The sequence below is a fragment of the Solanum verrucosum genome, unplaced genomic scaffold (assembly GCF_900185275.1).
Source record: "Solanum verrucosum unplaced genomic scaffold, falcon-dt-bn FXZP01000180.1, whole genome shotgun sequence".
NCBI classification, from domain to species: Eukaryota; Viridiplantae; Streptophyta; class Magnoliopsida; order Solanales; family Solanaceae; genus Solanum; species Solanum verrucosum.
In genome coordinates, this window is record NW_026020402.1 from 1,975,825 (window position 1) to 1,997,057 (window position 21,233).

Consider the following 21,233-nt stretch of genomic DNA (forward strand, 5'->3'; position numbering starts at 1 on the left):
AAGATTTTGTATAATATTATATTCTTGCACCCGTACTACAAGAAGTTTAAATGGTCCACATGGTTAGATGTTGAGCTTTTGACCTTGAGGATTAAGGAACAATTCTCACTTCAATACATTTTACTTGGTGCACCCATGTTCGAAAAATCTTAGATTCGCCTCTGGCCGCCGGAAGATGCCCTGTACTCAACAAAAATAAGAGCAAGTGCAGTATCAGTACACAACCACAATGTACTGGTAGGATCACACGCCTATCCCACTAAGTGTAACATAAGTAAGTCAATACATCATTATAATCACATGCATATATCGAACATATACAATATCATCAACATTTACGAACAACGAACAACTTTACATTTCTCAAAATACATAATTATGACAAGTCATTGGTCCTCTCATGGAACCCGAACAGTTAGCATACCGGAACGTGGTACCTGATCCAATGATTAAGCTGGAACATGGCAACCGATCTCATAATTATGCCGGAACGTGACAACCGATCCAAGTTAGTTATGCCGGAACGTGGCAACCGATCCATTCAACACACCACAATCACAATCACAAGTATATCCTCAACATCATACAACTAGGTTATGATTTCATGGTAACCATCATTCATCTATCTCATTTACAACAAGTATGATCAATAATGCAACATTCATATACATACATGTATCATAATGAAGCAAGAACAAACATACATCACCAATCATAGAATCACAACTATCACCTACCTCGAAACAATCTTGAAACCCTATATCGTACCCATGATCCCAAGTATCCAAAATAGGGACTTTTTCACCACGGTTTCCAATTCAAAACCCTACCCATTGATAATTATCCATTCTATTACGTTTTACGGATCGAAAAATGGATTTGGGGAGTTAAAAGCTTACATTTAGCCTCAAGAATGGCGAAAAACGGTCAAGAACTCGTATGGAGTCGTCTCCTAGCTCTCAAAGTCGAAAAGTGCAGAATGAAGTCGTTTTGGGATTTATTTACGACCTTAAGTCACGTCGAACCCACCATAGCGGCCCTCACCCCGCTACAGCGGCCCCGCCCTGGCAACAGAAATCTCGCCTCAGCGGCTTGCATGGAACCAGTGAGCTATTTTAATAATTCCAAGACCCCCATTTCACAACACACCTTTAACCAACGACGCTCAAAAATACCGTTCACGCTAAGATCGATTCCGGGAGTTCTACTCACCTGAATTCAATTCCGTAAAGTCGTACAGATTCCTTAACGACTTATCAAACTACTCATGTAATCAAAATCATAATTAAAACACCCGATTGCTATCAGATTTTCCTACCCCTCAACGACTCCGATTTCGTCCAAATCTGGACTAGGTTGGGAAATTCCAAGTTACTATGGAAAAATTTTCCGACCCAAAATTTTTTCCCGTTTGCTTTTCTATAACGACGGAACCCGATCGTTACAAATAGAAACAAAACTCATGTAATTAAAATTTTTCTAAGACATCATTACTTAAGACTAAATTATGAATGATACAAAATGTAATTAATATTTCAAATTGAAAAATTATTTTTTTAATAGTCTACAATTTATTTGAATTCATGATTATTTTCTTATTTATAAAAAAAATCTATTTTATCTTCAATATTAAGTTGAAGTCATTGAATTTGAGTTCTAATTAGACTAATAATGTATATTTCAATCACACTTGTTTGCCCTTATCATTTTAAACTAGTAATGTTTATATTTTTCTTGATCAACTAGTTTGTTATAAAAAGAAATGTGTAACACATTATATAGAACTAGATATTATAAAGTCGATTCAAGCTCGATTTGAACTCGATTATATTTTGGCAAAGCTCAATTAAGCTTGACTTGATTTTATAAGAAGTTTTATTGAGTTTGGATTAATGTCCAAAATTACTTGTAGATTTGGTAAAATAGGTCAAGGGTTTGATCTCCTTCCCCGATCAAGTTGTTAAAGTCTCTTTGTATTGTTTTTTCTTTCTTTCTTATCTTTTTCTATTTTGCCCTCTTTTCTCGGTGCCTTTAGTCTCTTTTTCCCCCTTCAAATTAGGGATAGAAAGAGGGAATTACAAGATGGAGGACTTAATCTTCACCAATAATAAAAGTTTAGTCATTCAATTGAGTTACTGAGATTATCCTCTTGGTGGTATTTTTTTGTTACCCTCTTGTTGCCTTTACTTTGTTTTTTTTTTTCTTTTTTCCTGTTCTAATTCTAATTGTTATTTTTCTTTTCAATTCTGGTTCATCCTTTTAAGTTCCAAAATTCTTTTTTTTTTCCTTTCTTCTTTGATTCCCATTTTTGCTGCTTCTCTCTATCTCTCTTTGTTTTTAATCACTTCTTTCTTTGGTGTTCCTTTTTTTGTCATTTCTTTTTTAGAAAATTTCAGAAATAGTAAAGATAATAAACATAATAAGGCTATATAACTATAATTTTGTTTGCTATGGAGTTTGTGTTTTGTATATTTCGCTTGCTGTATATTTCGCTCGTGAATATACAAACAGGGTAAGTATGTGCAAATGGAGTTTACAATTTGTATATTTCGCTTGCGAATATACAAACAAGGTAAGTATATACAAATTATGTATTTATACATTTAGGATTTTTTAGAACTCCGTTTGTATATTTCGCTTGTCAATATACAAACAAGGTAATTTATATGAATTTTCATAAATCGTATACAAATATATATAGCTAGGGTAAGCATATATACAAATTCTGGATTTATACAATCAAGAATCAAATTATACAAATATTCTAGATTTATATAATCAGAGACCGAATTATACAAATTCTGGATTTATACAATTAGGAAATCGAAAAGCAAAATTTCGTGAAACTATAGCCACATATTAAAAATAATCAAAATTATAACTATATTACATAATATACTCAAGATGTCTATCATTTCGAGTAATTTCCCTTTACTTTGTTTCCCTTTTCGGTTCACTATTAATTAGAGTTTCAAAATTCCAAAAATTATTTTCTATCCCCCCCCCCCCAAAAAAAAAAAAAAAAACTTTTATCATTTTTTCTTTAATTTGTAAAGTGAATTCAATTTAAATAAATATAAATATTGACTGCTTATAAAGTATTGTAAACTCTTTAAGAACAATTATAAATCTTCTAAAATTTTAAAATATTTTTATGATAATTTAATTATAACTTGCTCAGAAATCATTATCATGGCAATTGACAAAATCTCATGGAACCAAATCAAACGATAATAAAATACACTCATATATACTTTTACATTTACAATCTGAATACGCCTCAATATTCAACTATTCTTCTTAGGATATGGATGCAACATATTCGTCTTAATAGCTAGCTTGCATATATAAGACATTGAATCTGCCAAACACAGGCCTTATAGTCAGCATGGGATATACTCTAGTTATAGCCTATCCAAATTACAAGTGGTTTATGTACTATTCCTATATGTCTTGCAACTTTTGTCCAACGATCATTTCACATATATTCGAAAACTCGTTCAACGCAATTAAAAATAGTTGATTAATTATTATTTTTAGATTTAATCAATTTTAATTTCTTTATGAAATGTGTAAAAAAAATATAACAAGTAAAATGGATCGAAGAGTACTCTGATAAAGTCATCAACTATATATGTAATATGGCCATGTGTTTGTGACTTATAATTAATTATAAATAAAATATAATTGGGTGCGTAACTATTAGTACTACTTTTCATTTTTTTCATATTGAAAGTCATAATAAGAACGAAGTTTCAACTCTAACCCACCAATGTTCAAATAAGACTGAGCACTTTACCAACTTGTGATTTGTTTTACTCGTCCCAATTATAATACAATATCTCTTCTTTTTTTCCTTCCTAATTGATGGGATAATTAATTAATAGTACGATATTTGGTATCACGTCTATTATTCTTGTGTAGCTCATTTGAAAAGCAAACAAATAGGGTAAGTAGTCAACTTTGAGGTATTGCCCAGAAAATCAAACACCGCAAATTATATTAAAATTTGGACATATAAGGAGATTAGAGGGGCTAAATATAAGCAGAAACTGAATTTAACACTGTTATTTTAAATCACAAGTCATACATAAGAGACTAATAGTTGTTAGGTAGCTGATTTGAAGTTATAAAGCTATGCATTTATTAAATTCGCATAAATAATACCACATTTAATAGTTGATTAGAAGGTAAATTATATTTTTCATGTATAAAATTAATACAATATTTGATTTGCACTTTAGAAACGTGCATACCTAAGTCATGAGAAAATCTATTTATTATTTTATATAAGATGAAAAATAAAAAAATTAATCCCTGAATAATTAATATTTACGTAAAATACATATTTTCAATGTATTGACGTAAAGCCCCACTAGGTCGCCAGGATTTCATCGAGACGGTTCAAAGGTATACAGTAATAAAATATTATAAAATGGCAATTGGATAAAATATAAAAAGACTTTGTCAACAACCCAAACGACATGTATAATGGGTTAGCAGCCATCGAGATTATGTCATGACTAAAAGTGTACAAGGAATTTATGTGTATAAATAAAGCATATTTCACCTAAACTTATGAATCCAAGCCAATAATTAAGTTGTTATTCTTTTTCCTCAGTCATAAAACTTAGAACATTATGGGTAGAATTTTCGTAGCTGCACTAACTTTATTAGTAACCCTTCAAGTTTTACATGTTCCTATAGCTTTTGCTGCTACAACAGGAAAGAAACTAACAATTTTGAGCATCGATGGAGGTGGTATCAGAGGAATTATTCCTGGCACCCTTCTTGCTTTCCTTGAATCCAAACTTCAGGTACTCATCAATCACGCTTTAATTATCTACATGCCACAATAATGGTAATACTCAGTAACAGAGTCAGAATTTAAACACACCTATGCTATGAATTTTGAACTGAGAGAATTTCACACATTTACATAAGATTCAACCTGAATTAGTACTACTTTGCATCTCATATATTTATATAAAATTTGATTTCGAAGCATTGATTATCGATTTTTATTAATTATTGGACATGGACATGCCTTTGTTACTATTTTGACCTTTTAAATCTAAGTTGATTAATTTGTGATGGTTATTGTAGGAACTTGATGGACCAAATGCAAGAATTGCGGATTATTTTGATGTGGTAGCTGGAACGAGCACAGGTGGATTAATAGCCACCATGCTAACAGCTCCAAACAAAGATAATCGTCCTTTATATGCAGCAAAAAATATTACAAATTTCTACATGGATCATGGCCCTAAAATCTTCCCTGAGAGCAGGTTGGATGAGTAATTAATAATTCAGTGTGTTATTTTTTTTTCCTGAAGACAAAAAAATATTGATGACAAATTATATGTTTATATATATGTTATTAATGCAGTCGCAGCAGCTTCTTGAAAAGGCTAACAAATATATTTGGGGGACCAAAATATGATGGAAAATATCTGAAAACGTTGGTTAGGTCGATATTAGGCAATCTTACTGTGACGCAAGCATTGACTCAATTAGTCATCCCATCTTTTGATATCAAGCGCCTTCAAGCCGTCGTCTTCACAACTAGTGATGTATGATCTACACCTAAATAAATTTCAATATATATATATGAACCGATCGTAATAAACTATTGTACTCTATAACTCATATGATGATATGATCAGTATACAAAACTTAAACTCATTTGTATAATTTATATTCGTTGTACAGGCCAAAGCACATGTCTCTAAGGATGCTTTACTATCGGACGTCTGCCTTGGTACCTCAGCAGCACCAACTTATTTCCCTGTACATTATTTCGAGACAAAGGATTCTCAAGGCAAAACACGTACATTTGATCTTGTTGACGGAGGTGTAGCTGCAAATAATCCCGTGAGTAACTAGCCACCATTAGATTTTAATTAACATTAATAAAATTTCTTTGTCGAATAATTTTACTAGAACAATTGACCAAATTCGATCAATATATATATTTGCAGACTCTAGTGGCAATTACTCAAACTTCGAAAGAAATCATGTTGGGTAAATTGCGAAACGCGAACTTGAAACCCATGGACTGCAAGAAAATGTTGGTTCTGTCACTAGGCACAGGTATAGCAAAGGATGAAAAGAAGTATAGCGCGGCGGCGGCTTCAACGTGGGGTGTACTTGGTTGGTTGTACAACAATGGTGCAAGTCCATTGCTAGACGTTTTTGGTGATGCAAGTGCTGATATTGTCGATGTGCACCTCTCTACCATATTTCAGTCCCTTGAGAGCGAAAAGAATTATCTTCGAATTCAGGTACCAAATTTGATCATTTAACTTGGAATTGTAACTATTTTATTTTTCTCATGCAGAGCGGTGGAGCCAAAATTTTACTAGAGCTACAAAATATAAGACAAGTAAATACACCAAGTTAAAAAACATATATTATATATACATAAAAAAAATATTATTTTTATCTTATATATATACGGTATAATTTTTTGAAATAAGAAGTTTTGGTTCACATTTTTGTATGAGGGTGTCTATATCAACTTGTGTAGTTAATTTTAGATATAGTCATCAAAGTTTATTCAATTTAACAATACAAATTATAAAATTGTATTTTAACATTTTAAAATAATTTAATTTTACTTACTATAAAGTTACTAAATTTTACACATCGTAACAGAAAAGTTACAAATTAAGTCATCTTTTGTCACATCTAATTAGTTACATCTTATCTACTACTAGTATATAGTAATATAATAGCTAGTTGTCACAAACTCACAATACGTTACCTGCTATAACTACAAAACATATTCATCATAGTGATTTATTGTTGTACTAGGTAAAGTTTATTATATATAGCAAGTAAAGTTCGGTTATTTTAAGGCAGAGCGCAAAATAAATTGCCAGTTAAAATTACATTATTATAACCTAAATTTCGACGATAAACTTGCTTCATGTTGATTTTTTACAAAAATATGTGTAGGATGATAGTTTGAGTGGGGAGGCTGCATCTATGGATGTTGCAACGAGAAAGAACATGGAGGCACTTGTGCAAATTGGTAATGATCGATTGAAGAAGGCTGTTTCAAGGGTTAATTTAGACACTGGCCGCTATGAAGAAGTTACTGGCGAAGGGACCAATGAAGAAGCTCTTATTCGCTTTGCTAAGTTGCTTTCAGAGCAAAGAAAAATTAGGCAACCACTTGACGACTTCTCTTCCACAAGAAAAATACTCTAAGAATTTTTTCTACCAATAAGAGAAAACTCTTAATAAATTATCTCAATAATATTTATTAAGCACTAATAATTATCAAATATTTTCAATTGTTAGTAATGCCCACTAAGTAGAGGATTTTCTCATTGGTTGGTCACTTTCAATACATTTTAGTTGCATAAAATTCATGTATTCTAGTTGACTTGGTACTAGTTTTGTGATTGTTAATTCAAGTTTGACTTTAAGAATTTGATTATAGCTTTGTGTCATGTTCTTAAACATTATCTATTACATCTTCAATTTGAAATCTCTACTATTCAATATAGATATCTTGTTAGCCTACAAACTTTTACAAAATTAAATAAATTTTGACATTGTTTTTTTTTTCCGTCAATCGAACATATTTTATTAGAATCTCTCGAACTTAAGGTCTTCGGGGAGCCAAAAAGTCCAAAAAGAAAAGTATGCATTGTCTCCATTTGTGCTATTAAATATTTTTAAAAACGAGACAATTTGTTTTTATGTTGAAACTTTATGTCATGGAATCAGTATATGTTAGTACAACTCAACTAGCGGATCCGGGATTGTCTTTAAGGAGTGTCAATGGTTGTAGTAAACAATATAATTATGAGGCCAATAGGGCTATAACACACAACCTCAAGGAAGTTTTCTAACGCCTTAACCACTGGACTAAACATTTAACTTGTGTCAAGAGGTGTCAATACTTAAATATATATATATATATATATATATATATATATATATATATAAAACTAAAATTTAACCTCAATATAATTTTCTGACCGGCTCGACTACATATGTTAAAACTTTTCAACATTCACAAACTCAATTCACTAAACTGCGAACCCCTTCCCCTAATACTAGAGGATGAAAATAAAATATCAGGTGAAAGTTTACTTGTTAAAGGCAAACCAAGCCCATTATAAGACTCCCAAATCTCTTTGTAATGTGTACTTTGTTTGATATACAGTGTGTCAAAAATTATGTATCTGTAATCTTGTCTCACTTGCATGCTCACCAATTGCGGTTTGATCACCTTGTGATTTCAAATTAATTTATTTCTGGTCATCCATACATAATAGATTATTGTTGCCAGGATTGCTTATAGGGATGCCCAGCTTATTTCATTAATATCCACTATGAATTGAGTAGTTTCTATTTGGTTTGAGCATTCTTCCAAATATAGATTTAGTAAGAAAATTAAACACAATTAATAAATAACAATATATAGAAATATTAACCTAACTTTGTTTCATGAATAGATTACAACAAAACACAAAAATAAATGGAGCCAATAGCATTCCTTTCTTTTGAGGTTTAGGTCTTAGAAATTTTACTTACATTATTCATAATTATAATTTTATATTTAAATTTGTTAAGACTTTGATTGTAAGGCTTGCAAAATGAATATATGATTAGTTACGTAGATTTTGTGTTTGACTCCCTTTTTTGTTATTTTTAATTCTACTTTATAAAATTTATAATTTTTTAATCAAATATATATTTTAATTGGTTAAATAGCATAAACTCACTAGTTTAGGAGCAAATAATTACTTCCCTTCACGCGAGTTTTCAATATTACGAATCTTACCAGAATTTGGACTTCGAATACATATGTATCTGGCGAGTCTAGATAAATCTCGTATACATGGGTTGAAATTAAGTGTAATTTGTTTTAGATACATTGTATCAAGATGGATTCACATGTATCTGACTTTCTCCCTCGCCTCTCTCCTATCTCAATCGTCCTCTGTATGTATTGGTATTTCATATAGTATATGGAATGTATCTATATATGTATCAGATACATAGACTATCTCTCTCGCCTCCTCTTATTATCTCGCTCGCCTCTTTCCTATTTCAGTGTATCTGGTAGCAAAATACATGTATCTAAGTGTATCTGACTTAAAATCTGGTATAAAATTATTAATTGGTGAGAAAACTATAATTTTTTCAAACTACATGGAGAATTGGTAAATATAATAAAAAAAATAAAATGGATCCTGAAACTGCCCAAGCCTACCCCCTCGCTCAAGCCTTACGGGTCGACAGACTTATGTGGGCTAAGTTAAAAGGCCTCATTTTTAGATGGGCTCTAAAATTTTTAGCTTATCTATCAAATCATGATGAGAGCTAGATCAGTGCCAAGCCCATATTTCTGACTCTACTACTTTCTTTGTTCTTTGTACATCCCTTAATAGTTCGGGCGATGCAACGTGGCCCGTGGGCGGTGGTGTCAGGGTGTCCCTTAGTTGAAAAATTACACTAAATATTTATATAGGTATATATTTATATAGGTTGAATTTTATTTTATATTGGTATATATAGTATTTTGAACTCTCTTAAAATTAAATCTAAAACGTATAGTACAATGACAAGGATATGCTCAAAACTTACATGGAACCCAGGTTGAATAAAATGGAGGATGGTTCACTAGAGAGGAGACAGATCCTGAATGGATCTGCTCTATTGACCTCATTAAACTCAATTTAGATTATTTGCTTGATGATCAGGATTAGTAAAAGTTTAATCATAAAATTGTTCAAGATGTGATCGACGCTAAATAAGGACTGACGACATAATAAATTAATGCACGCTCCAAATCACCAGATATTATATATATAGTAACATAGAAATTAGAATACACCTCATAATTGCGTACAAGATGAATAGGAGAGAAAGAAAGATTTTATTTGTAACGTGGAGCTTTAAGGAGTAGATGCATGGAATATTAAAATTTGTAGAGTCAATAATGCATACGGAAAAAGAGGATCAAATCACATGTGAATTACCTGGAATATGGAAGGAGAAAAAAAAGAACTTGTTCTAACTAACACCATTTAAGATCCGAACAAGAGTTGAAATCCAGAGTTCAACTTTTCACATGACATATTATAGAATATTTTAATGCATTTGACATATCATTAATTTAAACTGTGTCAAATACGAAGTAAAAAGATCGTTACATGCAATTAAGTGACCAGACGGATGTGTAAATCTTCTTTACACCATATATCGTGTGCATGGAACTTAAACTCCGGTATAAATATGCCTTCACCTAGACATAGGTGTGTTAAAAAGCTATAAGCCTTTAATTAAGCAGCTATACAGTATGGGTAGGAGTTTTGTAGGTGCAGTATTGATCACCTTTCTAGTACTGTTGCAACATCCTATAGCTTGTGTAGCTACTAAACGAAAGACGGTAACAATTTTAAGCATCGATGGAGGTGGCATTAGAGGCATTATTCCTGGCACTATTCTTGCATTCCTTGAATCTAAACTTCAGGTATATTTACATACGTATTCGTCAACAATTTTATCTACTCATATATAATTGCATGCAATGATACACGAGACTTTTTTTTTTCCAGAGGAGGAGCTAGGTGGGGGTTTATGGGTTCGGACGAACCAGTAGCTTTTATGTAGATCCTATATATATATATATATATTAACTTGTGAACCCCTAAAAATTGATTGACAGTTCGATGGTAAGGAAGGGACCGTGAAAATGTTTTTCTTACTAGAGTTGTGGGTTTGAACTTCCTCTCTTTTATAAAAAAAAAAAGGAAATTTAGAATCCAAACTCTTAATCCTGGTTTCGCCTCTGTTTTTGGCTATGTCGTTAGGAACTTGATGGACCGAATGCAAGAATTGCAGATTATTTTGATGTGGTAGCTGGTACAAGTACAGGTGGACTTGTAACCACAATGCTCACAGCTCCAAACAAGGATAATCGCCCTTTATATGCTGCAAAAGACATTAACAACTTCTACATGGAACACGGCCCTAAAATCTTTCCTCAGAGCAGGTACTTACAATAATTGATAATCTTGTTAGTGTTTCTTAATTTTTATAAGTTCAATTGCTGCACACTAAAAGGCGAATTCAGTATTTAAAATTGGTGGATTCAACTAAGCTTCAAGGTTCTCACTTATTTATGTTTGATGACGAAAATTCAAAGTTCAGTTACATTAATTGTATCGATCAAGACTTTACTGATGACAGATTTTTATATATGTGAAATGTTGAAGCCGCAACAACTTCATGAAGAAGATGTTAAATTTATTTGGTGGACCAAAGTATGATGGCAAATACCTGAGATCGTTGGTTAAGTCGGAACTAGGCAATCTGACTATGAAGCAAACATTGACTCATACACTTATTCCAACTTTTGATATCAAACGCCTTCAACCCATCATTTTCACTACTACTGATGTATGTTCACTATTAATTATGATTTACTCAATTCATGTCTACATATTAATAATATCCATATAAATATGTACACTGAGCAGGCCAGAGCAAGTGTGTCTAAGAATGCACGCCTATCAGACGTTTCTCTTGGTACTTCAGCAGCACCCACTTATTTCCCTGTACGTTATTTTGAGACTAAGGATGGTCAAGGCAAAATACGTACATTTGATCTTGTTGATGGAGGTGTAGCTGCAAATAATCCTGTGAGTATTTATTTGAATAAGAGCACACTGTTTGTTTTAATTTTCAAAAGGTCTCATACCATTAAGAGTATTCAACATGAAACTAAATTCGTACACCCAACAATATATCAAATTGTTTGTAAGAATTCAGATATTTGAACTACAATTAGTATTCTTTGAATATACTGGCAGACTCTACTAGCAATTACTCACATTTCAAGAGAAATCATGACGAGAAGACTGAAATATGAGGATATGAAAACCGTGGACTGCAAGAAAATGCTGGTTCTGTCACTTGGCGCTGGCACAGGCAAGAATAAAGAAAAGTACAATGCTGCAACAGCTTCAAAATGGGGCCTTCTTAGTTGGATGTACAATCATGGTGCCACTCCATTGCTAGACATTTTTACTGATGCAATTACTGATATTGTGGATATACATGTTTCAACCATGTTTCAGTCCATTCACAACCAGAAGAATTACCTCAGAATTCAGGTTCGGTCATCAACTTGAAGTTATAAGCATTCCTCTTGACGGTCAAACTGATACGTGTCAGATTCTTCAAAAGTAAGGCATATTTGAAGGATCTGACATAAACACAATAATATTTTTGGGAAGTACGAGCAACATAACTTAACACACACATATATATATGTTTTTCATGATAACTTAATAAATTTGTACAGAATGATAGTATGATCGGGGAGGCGGCATCAGTGGATATTTCAACCATAGAAAACATGCAGACACTTGTGCAGACTGGTAAAGATCTACTGAAGAAGCCTGTGTCAAGGGTCAACTTGGAGACGGGCCGTGTTGAAGCAGTTCGTGGGGAAGGCACCAACGAAGAAGCTCTTACTCGCTTTGCGAAGTTGCTTTCAGAGGAAAGAAAGTTTCGACGATTAGGGACAGCTTAGTGATATTAAACTTAAAAAAATAATTGTTTGAACATTATTTTTCTAAGGGTTTGAGATGCAATTTCATCTTAGTTCGTTATCGTCTAATTGTTTTAGATTGAGAACTTGTTCCTGTAGAACACTTTATCAAAGCTTTGCTTTGTTGAATTCATTCAGCTGCTTTACATTACACAGCTATCAAAAAGTACTTGAAAGATTGATAGATAACTCATACAGCTTTCAAAGGGCTTCAATATCTTTGAATTTTGTCATTGTATCGGTATAGTTGTCGTTGTAGCTCCATTTTTGTTATTAATACACAAAAGATTAGATCCAAGGTCTGCAGGGAAATTTCCCTGGACTATAAACATATCTTCCTCTCAAGTTCTAAACATTGAGGAGGGAGAGTACCTCGTGGCTCCAACTCCTTATGCCTCCAAGCTATCTACAGAGCACATTGAGAAAGGTCTGTGATGTATTTACGAGTCGAGCTCTCTTTAGAAAACCACATCAATAAAGATGAGTACTCCTATTTAGAACTTCGGAAGATAATGTAGCTTGCTTCCAAGCCACTGCACCACATGGGCATGTACTCATAGTAGTCGGCCCAGAATGCTTCTGTACTTTAATGGGAATGAACAGGGGACGACCATGGGAGTTGATCGAGCAAAATAACACAGTCCCAATGCTATGGTAGAATATGGATGATGTTGTTGCTGTCGTGTAGGCATAAAGCTTAGGGGCAGGCAGACATTAAAGTGAATTTGCCCATTTGAGGACTCCATTCTTTAGATCACAATTTGTACTTCTTTGCCAGATCTTTCCGAGTGCTATCTTTCTAATGATACATGCACCACATCAAGTTTATAACTTAGCTGCTCTCTTTGAGAATGCAACTTTTCCTGTCAAAGGTATACTATGGGATGAAGAAACACAACCAGCAAAAGAGGAAAGGGAAGAAAGGGACTGAATATACATACTGTTAGTCTTATCCCGTCAAGTTGCTGGACAAAAGAAGGAACTTCTGGCTGATGCGACATTCTAACAAATGGATGTTCTAGCAACATGCTAGCTGATGGCCTCTCTGCTGGATTTCTACGGAAACAACAATGCAAAAAATCTTTCCCTTCTAGTGATAATGTTTCAGGTATTGGTGGGGTATCTTTTAGAACCTTGAACATTGCTGCAGCCTGCCATAGTTAAATTAATTGATAGAATCAAAGATTTGTAAGTTTAAGAGTTTAAAGATAGCACTGCATGGTCTTGCTCTTAGGTGAAATTTTACATAAAAAGCTTGCACAAGTAGAGTATAAACAATACTCAAGTGGCCATGATTTTCAGCTGCTTGACATTCCTCCAATTCTGATGTTGAAAAGTTCATAAAACAATTAATCATTTGATAATTCGTAATTTGATTTTGAGTTTTGACCAAAGGCAAATCTAAACATAGTGAAAGATATCGTTAACTCTGTTAGATGGCCAATGACAAAAATAAAGGTACATTGGGAGAAATCAGATATTTGATTACACTAATGCCCAGGTCTAATGGAATACCAACTGCACAGCTAGAGTAACAAATTCATATGACTCCTCGACACAAGAAAATGTAGCATGATTAGTTTTTATTTGCTAAGTTCTTGGAGCCATGTGAATCTAAGAGGGCATGTCAAGAAATGGAACTCTGCCAGGAAAGATCACGTACGAGCTAAAAAATGCAAAAATAAAGTCCTTACAGCTTCATATTCACTCCAAGGAGGTTTGCCATTCAGCATCTCAATTATAGTACAACCCAAACTCCATATATCAATAGCTAAGGCAAGATCGCTACTATTATCTCTCTGCATAACAGAGTGCAAAAGCTGCAGGAAACAGAAAACATAAGCTGTGGGAGGTGATAAAACATAATTAGAAAGATGTGCTGTTGAAGGGAAGTACCTCAGGAGCCATCCAATATGGACTTCCTTTTAAAGAGAGATTAGCTGAGTGCCCGTTTAGCTGCATAACAAGACTTGAGGTTCAAAGAAAAATATAACGCTAGCAAAAGTCTGGTAACAGCCAGTTTGTTAGTCTAAGATCTTTTGATTATACATCTTAGAGTGACGACATACAAAAATTGTTACAACTGTTGTTGTTTTTCTGAATATAACATTCTTGTTTTACATAGTAGCACATGAGAATGTTTTGACTCCAAAAAAAACATTTACAGCTATAATTACAAAAAAAAAAAAAGAGGTTTAAAACGCCCATATTTCTCCACAGTGCTAAAGATGAAGCATCTAAAAACGCATATTAACAGTCCGCTACGAGGAGATTTACTATGTAAAGCACAAAGATCTATGGATCAATCATTACATTCTACTAAATAGAACATTCTTTACTTAAAAAAACTGCAAACTGAAAAATGATATGAGATAGAGTTACGTACATGCTTAGCCATCCCAAAGTCTGCAAGCTTGACAACCCCATATGCATCAACAAGCAAATTTGCCCCTTTAATGTCCCTATACAAGAAAATAATTCAAAAATGGTTCTTCAGAGGGTTCTATATCTTATTTCTATCATAGTTGAATATCTGACTATTACCTGTGAATGGTCTTTTTACTGTGCAAGTAAGCTAACCCGCAAAGAATATGGCGAGTGAAATTCCTCACAATAGATTCTGTAATTTCCCCACAATGGTCTTGGATAAATTTATTGATAGAACCAGGATGAACATATTCTAGATAAATGTAAAACCGGTCATCAACCTGCAATATCAAAGAATAAAACACAATCACAGAACAGTATGTACAAGGATGAATCAAGTTTATAACTCGTAACAAATTCTTACTATTTCACTGCCATAATACTGGACAATGTTTGGGTGCTTGAGCTGGCTGAGAACGTTGATTTCCTGGACCAACATAAAGAATAAATGTTGAAAACATTTCAAGCTTGAAACTTATGGGGCAAAGATAATGTTCTGCATTGAAATGACATTCAGCTTCAAGTACTCATGAAAATAGCTAGGCAACTGCTCTGTCAAATGATATTAAGGTTTGATCATTCATGAATCATGACCATTATGCTCGATAACTGGTGCTTCTAATTCTGAGCATGCTTTCAATTCATCAGTTAAGAGGCAGACAATTGAGATTTTGAATATTCTAAACCATAGTGACTACTTTAACCAATCAAGCAAGTTGTATATCTATATATCTAACCAAAAACATGGATATGTAAAACTAATATCCTGAGAAAGCCAGAAAAATGATTTTCTGTTGCAGGTTAAAGTGAAAAGGTTTGGAATCTCCACTCATTAATTTGTAACTTAAAGCTGTTAATCCTCAACATAGTTTTCAGTAAGTTAAGACTGTTAGTATGTTCTATTTACCGTACAAAGCCTTCATTTTCTCCCTTAATTGCATCCTTTCAGTTCCTTTATTGGCCAAGCTTTTTTGTAATTGAAATATCACAATTCACATGCAATAATGCAGATAAACCCCAAACTTCAAATATTTCAGCCACTTCAAGCAATGCAGGAGTGCCCATTAATGATTTTTAATAACACCAATCAAAATCTATACAGAGAATCCAAGTATTCAAGGATTATGAAACAAAGACAGTGAAGGAAATCTGACCTGTTCTAGCTGCCTTATAGACTCAGCAGATTTTGGGTCATCTGGTAATAATTCAACTTCTTTCAATGCACATAAAGCTCCTGTCTCTCTGGTTAAGATCATAGTGTTACATTAGAAAATATTGAAGGATTTAAGATATATGCACTGGTAGTGTTAAAGAATAATTTATACTATCAGCATGTTATAGCATCATATAGACATGCAACGACATCCATCAACAAGATTTATATACCTGTTTGATGCTACGTAAACACTTCCAAATGTCCCACGTCCAATAAGCTTTCCTTTTTTCCACTGTCCTTTAATAGGTGATATATCTGCTTTAGGGGTAGGTGGTGAAACGGGAGGGGTAGCTAGAGGAGGAAGGGGTAAAGGATGGACATTGCCTTGAGCGCAATTCTCACGACGCGCCATTGGGCACTGATCATTTGGTAGTGGATGATGTAAAGGTGAAGTAGGTCCACTTGGACTCCTGGATCTTCTCTGAGGACTTAATTTTGGACTGTGAAGAGGAGAGTTATCAACACTAAAAGCATGATTATAAGAGAAGCCTAAACCATGAGGGGCATCTGAAGGAGGCATTTCAGGGGCAGACCAAACTTGAAAAACACTAGGAGGTGTGACGAAAAGAGGACTCGTTGTATGATCACCACTTTTCAGTTGGCTATGTGAAGGACTTGCATAAGGACTAGTTGGAGCACTAGTCCAAAAGTCAGGAGGGATTCTTTCTGGGACAAGCAGCATCCGAGGTGGCATCTTCCTGGACAATGGAGTTGCTGAGTGCTCTGTTCTCTTTCGAGCATCTTGGTTTAATAATCTGCTGAAATATCAAACAAAGAACAAAATCATTAGGTCTACATAATCTGAAACCTACAATATATGACTACAACAACAACATACCCAGTTTAATCCCACAAGTGAGGTCCGGGCCGGGTAAAGTGTATCCAGACCTTACCCCTACCTTGTGCAAGCAGTGAGGTTGTTTCAGATAGACAATGGACTCAAGGAAAACATAAACACAACATTTATGGAAACATAAGCAGTAACATTAGCAGGATAGTAAGAAACCCGCAGCATAAGAGACAACAAGTAGGTCAATACAATAAATGACTACATGAGTGCTAATTGCCAGCTACGCCTAGAGAAAAAGAAAATTGTTCTTGTGGATCAACTACCTCTCGATTTCAAATTAGACAAATTCAGTCACTAAAAGAATCAAGAAACTGTTCAAAACATGATGACCCTCAACCAACTACAACCCTAAGGATTTGATTGTAAAATGCACAAATTTATTCATTTGAATAAGAAATTTAGAGACCTAATAATTCGAAGATTAACATAGAAAGAAGAGTTTCTGGATTTACACAAATATAATTGAAACTTGAGCAATTTGAGCAAAATAAGAAACAATTACGGCAAATATTGAGAAATTTTCACATACCCCTCTCGTGTTGCTCCGCCATTGAAAGCATCCATCCTTTCTCTTTCTGTTTCCTCTCCAGCTTTATGATGCGAAATTCCTTCCCTAGGCGAAGGAAGTGGGACGCTGGGGGCTTGAACCAAATTAGGATGTTGACGGAGCATCACGTGTAATTCCGGCAAAGGAAGGGGTTGCGGCGGCGGACGTCCCTCCGGTGGAGAACTTTCATACGAATACTGAGAATGCCAGTCATCTCCGACGTCGACATTGTGGTCCCCACCACGGTGTTGGGGCTTCTTCTTCTTACGGGATATTTGGCGTATACGGCTACGGGTGCCGAAGAGAGCTGATTTCAGGACGGAACCAACGCCCCCGCGCGTGACGATCACGCTATCATCGGAATGAACCTTTCTGTCGGAGGTAGAGGCACGGGTGGAAGATGAGAAGCTCGGCCACCAATGCATTGCATGCATTTGACGTGACACAGCCAGAAATTCTAATATGAAGTTGAAAAAATCACCCTATTACCTAAATTAATTTTTGAATGGCCTTGAAATCAAGGCCATTCAAAAAATTTATATATACAAAGGACAAAGATATAAAAAAAAATTCACTAAATTAACATTCTGCATACACCTAACTCCGCCCTGATTGCATTTGTGATCGTTGAGATCACATAATGCGTTGCATGCATGAAATGATCAATTGAAATTCAAGGCCATGAAGATGTGGTTAGAGGAAACCTAAAAATGGTATTAACGGTTTAATCTCAGACTAATATGATAAAACCTGATAGTTATTGAAGAACAAAGATAGATCAAACTCCAAAATAAATGAATTTTATTTGAATGCCTCGTCAATCATAAATAAGTTGAATTAGCTATATATATAAATTTTAAATATGGCGTAGAAAATAATATTGAAGAAAGAATAGCACTGAATCGAGGAGAAGGAAGGAAGGAAGAGAAGACAAGGAAATTGTCGTCCTCCTTGAATCACCGGAAAAAATGAAGAAGGGAGAGAACACAAAGGAGTTGTTGTCCTCCTTGAGTTACCGTAAAAATTGAGAAGGAAGGAGACAATAAACAGAATTAAATGTAAAAGGTCTATAGAATAAGAGGGGGAAAATTTAGCACGCTGACAACAAACGTAAAGGGGGGTCGAGACAACTATATCAATCCTACGGTCAAACTAATAAACATGCACACCAATTCAATTTCTTTTAGTATTTAGTATCTATCTTCTTCTAGAGCATTTCCTTTTCTGGCTAAAGTCAAATACATTAGACTACATTTTGTACGTATATATATGTTTAGGTCATGGTTTACAAATATTTTTTGGTACGGAATTTAAAAAAATAAAGAAAAGTTTTTAATTTTGTTGTTTTCAATATGTCCTTTAATTTTTTAGCAAACATATGAAAATTGAAATTAAATGCTGTAAAAAAGGAGTTATTCTTTTTTAAATAGATAAAAAAAAATCATTCTAAAGTATTATTTCCACGTAGTTGACTACTTTTACTATGAAGACCAACGCGGACCCACCTCATTAACCTTAAACTGATTACTTTAATTCAATCTTACTAGCCCTATTTTCTTCCTTTTTCATAGTATTATTTTTTCTGTGTGTTCTTTTGCGGTACTTAATTAGGATCAAATATAAAGGCTCGTAAACTATTAAGTCATTTGTTAATCACTAAAGGAGCAAACATGCATCCCAAATTAATTATGGGTCGTTTGGCGTAATAGATAAAAATAAATAGTCATGGGATAAGAAAATAGTGATGTGATACAAAATTTGTGTCTTGTTTAGTTGTCATGTTTGGGATAATTTATACCATAGTGATGGGATAAGTTATCACATATATATGATGCGATAAGTTATCTAGGATAGCTAATTCCAGGATAACTAATCTGTGATAACTTGTTCTCAACCAAACGAGCCCTTAGAAAAAGCTTCACTGAAATTAAAATGGGAAAATGATCATTATATTTGGTGATTCTTTTTATTATGTTTATAATGTGTTCATAATGGAGTAACCCTACATCCAGAGGCGGACCCACATGCATCCGTGAGGGTACACGTGCACCCGATAACTTTTTTAAAAAAATCGTATATATATGTATGGATAGTTGATAAAATGATAATATATTTGATTGTGCACCCTTATAACAAAAACTCGCTTGGGTGCATTGGTCAAAGTCGCCATTTCAGACTATGACCACGTGAGTTCGAATCTTGCGAAGGCTTATTTTATTTCCTTTTTTTTTACTTTAAAATCAGTTTTTTCTTTACAATTAACCCTTTTTAAAAATTGTTTTTTATTAAAACTCGTTTTTGCCACTTCATTGGCCCCGCCCCCATTCTTAACCACCTTTTTTTGCCATCTCATATGACCCATTCCTTTCTTAATTGAAATTAAATACAAATAAAAATTCTAACACAATTCTAAACAAAATATAAGACTGCTAGAAAATTTACAACTTACAAGTATTTTTCACTGCATAATTGAAAATCTTACCCCCAATTATCTCGCATAAATTGGTAAGTTCTTCTTTACAAGCGTATTTTTTTGTAAGAATTTGTTGTTGATTCTTGTGATTTGAAATAGATAGATTTTTGACGAAACACTATTCTTCTCAATCAAGTGCTAGTTTTAGAGACAATTCTTCATGAGTTTGATTTGCAATCACTTAAATCGGATCCTGGAGAAAGAATATCTATTGATAAATATTGCCCTAGAATACGAATACGAGATGAAGTGAGAAGACACTATATTCAACAAGGGCATTGTCAACCAGATATTAATGATAATGAATATCCTCAAACTCGATTCGAAACGAAAATGTGTCGATTTTGTAAGACATGATTTAAGGGCTCATACTCTAGATGGTTTGAGTTATTTATTCAAAATTCTAAAAGATTCTTGATAAAAAGTTGATTGTTCTTCTTTTAATATTTTAAATTTTTTTAATTATAATGTTCAATATTGGTTAAAGTAAAATAAAATAATAAAATTCACTATTAAAATTTATTGGGGCCTCAAAATTTTGAAGGCCTAAGCAAGGCGCTTTGCTAACCTTACTCTTAACCACTTTAGCCTTACCCTTGAGGCCACTCTTAGTGGTGCCTGCCTATCTTCAAATCATGGATTCGCACCTGTCTACTATTTTATTTCTTTTTGTCCTGTAGTAGCACAAATGAAAAAGGAAATTGCAGCATCTCAAGGGGACAAAGATTTAATTTGTACGGCATAATACGGAATAAAGAGAAACAAAATGTGATTCTGGTCTACCAAAAAGCGCTTCCATTATTAATTGCATAGACTAATTGTTCTGCAGTCACCACACACAAAAAGAAAGACCATAATCTATACACTTTAGTTTTCAATTGACTCGGTACTAGTGCTCATTTGCTCTAGTAAAACATTGTTGCCAAGTAGGGCTGTGTATCGGTCGGTTCAGTTAGATTTATAAAATTATTGGGTTTTTTTATCGGTTATCAATTTGTAATCATGTTAAACCGTTATGGAACCGTTAAGATATCTGTTTATCGGTTCGGTTATCGGGTTAACCGTTAACAGTTCACACAATTTTCATTGAGAATTACTAATGGACTAATCACTAATTAACAATACGCAGTAGCCAGT

The 21,233-nt window shown here is 33.7% G+C and overlaps 3 protein-coding genes across 4 annotated transcripts; 2 read left to right on the top strand and 1 right to left on the bottom strand.

The window, feature by feature from the left end:
• Positions 1-4,585: 4,585 nt before the first annotated feature.
• On the top strand, positions 4,586-7,247 carry LOC125840173 (patatin-like protein 1). Its single transcript, XM_049519136.1, has 6 exons — positions 4,586-4,817; positions 5,107-5,288; positions 5,390-5,573; positions 5,713-5,874; positions 5,982-6,284; positions 6,961-7,247. Exons 1-6 carry the CDS (start codon positions 4,641-4,643, stop codon positions 7,213-7,215), a joined length of 1,263 nt encoding a protein of 420 aa, XP_049375093.1. The 5' UTR covers positions 4,586-4,640; the 3' UTR covers positions 7,216-7,247.
• Positions 7,248-10,324: 3,077 nt separating this feature from the next.
• LOC125840123 (patatin-like protein 3) lies at positions 10,325-12,565 on the top strand. The gene is made up of 6 exons (XM_049519092.1): positions 10,325-10,498; positions 10,839-11,020; positions 11,244-11,427; positions 11,508-11,669; positions 11,841-12,143; positions 12,335-12,565. The coding sequence occupies exons 1-6, from the start codon at positions 10,325-10,327 to the stop codon at positions 12,563-12,565; spliced, it is 1,236 nt and encodes a 411-aa protein (XP_049375049.1).
• Positions 12,566-13,257: 692 nt separating this feature from the next.
• Positions 13,258-18,080, bottom strand: LOC125840165 (mitogen-activated protein kinase kinase kinase 5-like). 2 transcript variants are annotated; one of them, XM_049519128.1, is made up of 10 exons: positions 17,606-18,080; positions 16,397-16,984; positions 16,165-16,252; positions 15,375-15,437; positions 15,128-15,291; positions 14,970-15,045; positions 14,480-14,539; positions 14,278-14,403; positions 13,525-13,734; positions 13,258-13,446 (listed from the first exon to the last, which is right to left on the bottom strand). In XM_049519128.1, exons 1-10 carry the CDS (start codon positions 18,055-18,057, stop codon positions 13,375-13,377), a joined length of 1,899 nt encoding a protein of 632 aa, XP_049375085.1. In that variant the 5' UTR covers positions 18,058-18,080; the 3' UTR covers positions 13,258-13,374. The 2 variants fall into 2 exon arrangements, with proteins under 2 accessions (XP_049375085.1, XP_049375086.1); XM_049519129.1 differs by having other exon boundaries at positions 13,274-13,446; positions 16,397-16,981.
• Between the last annotated feature and the right edge of the window lie 3,153 nt (positions 18,081-21,233).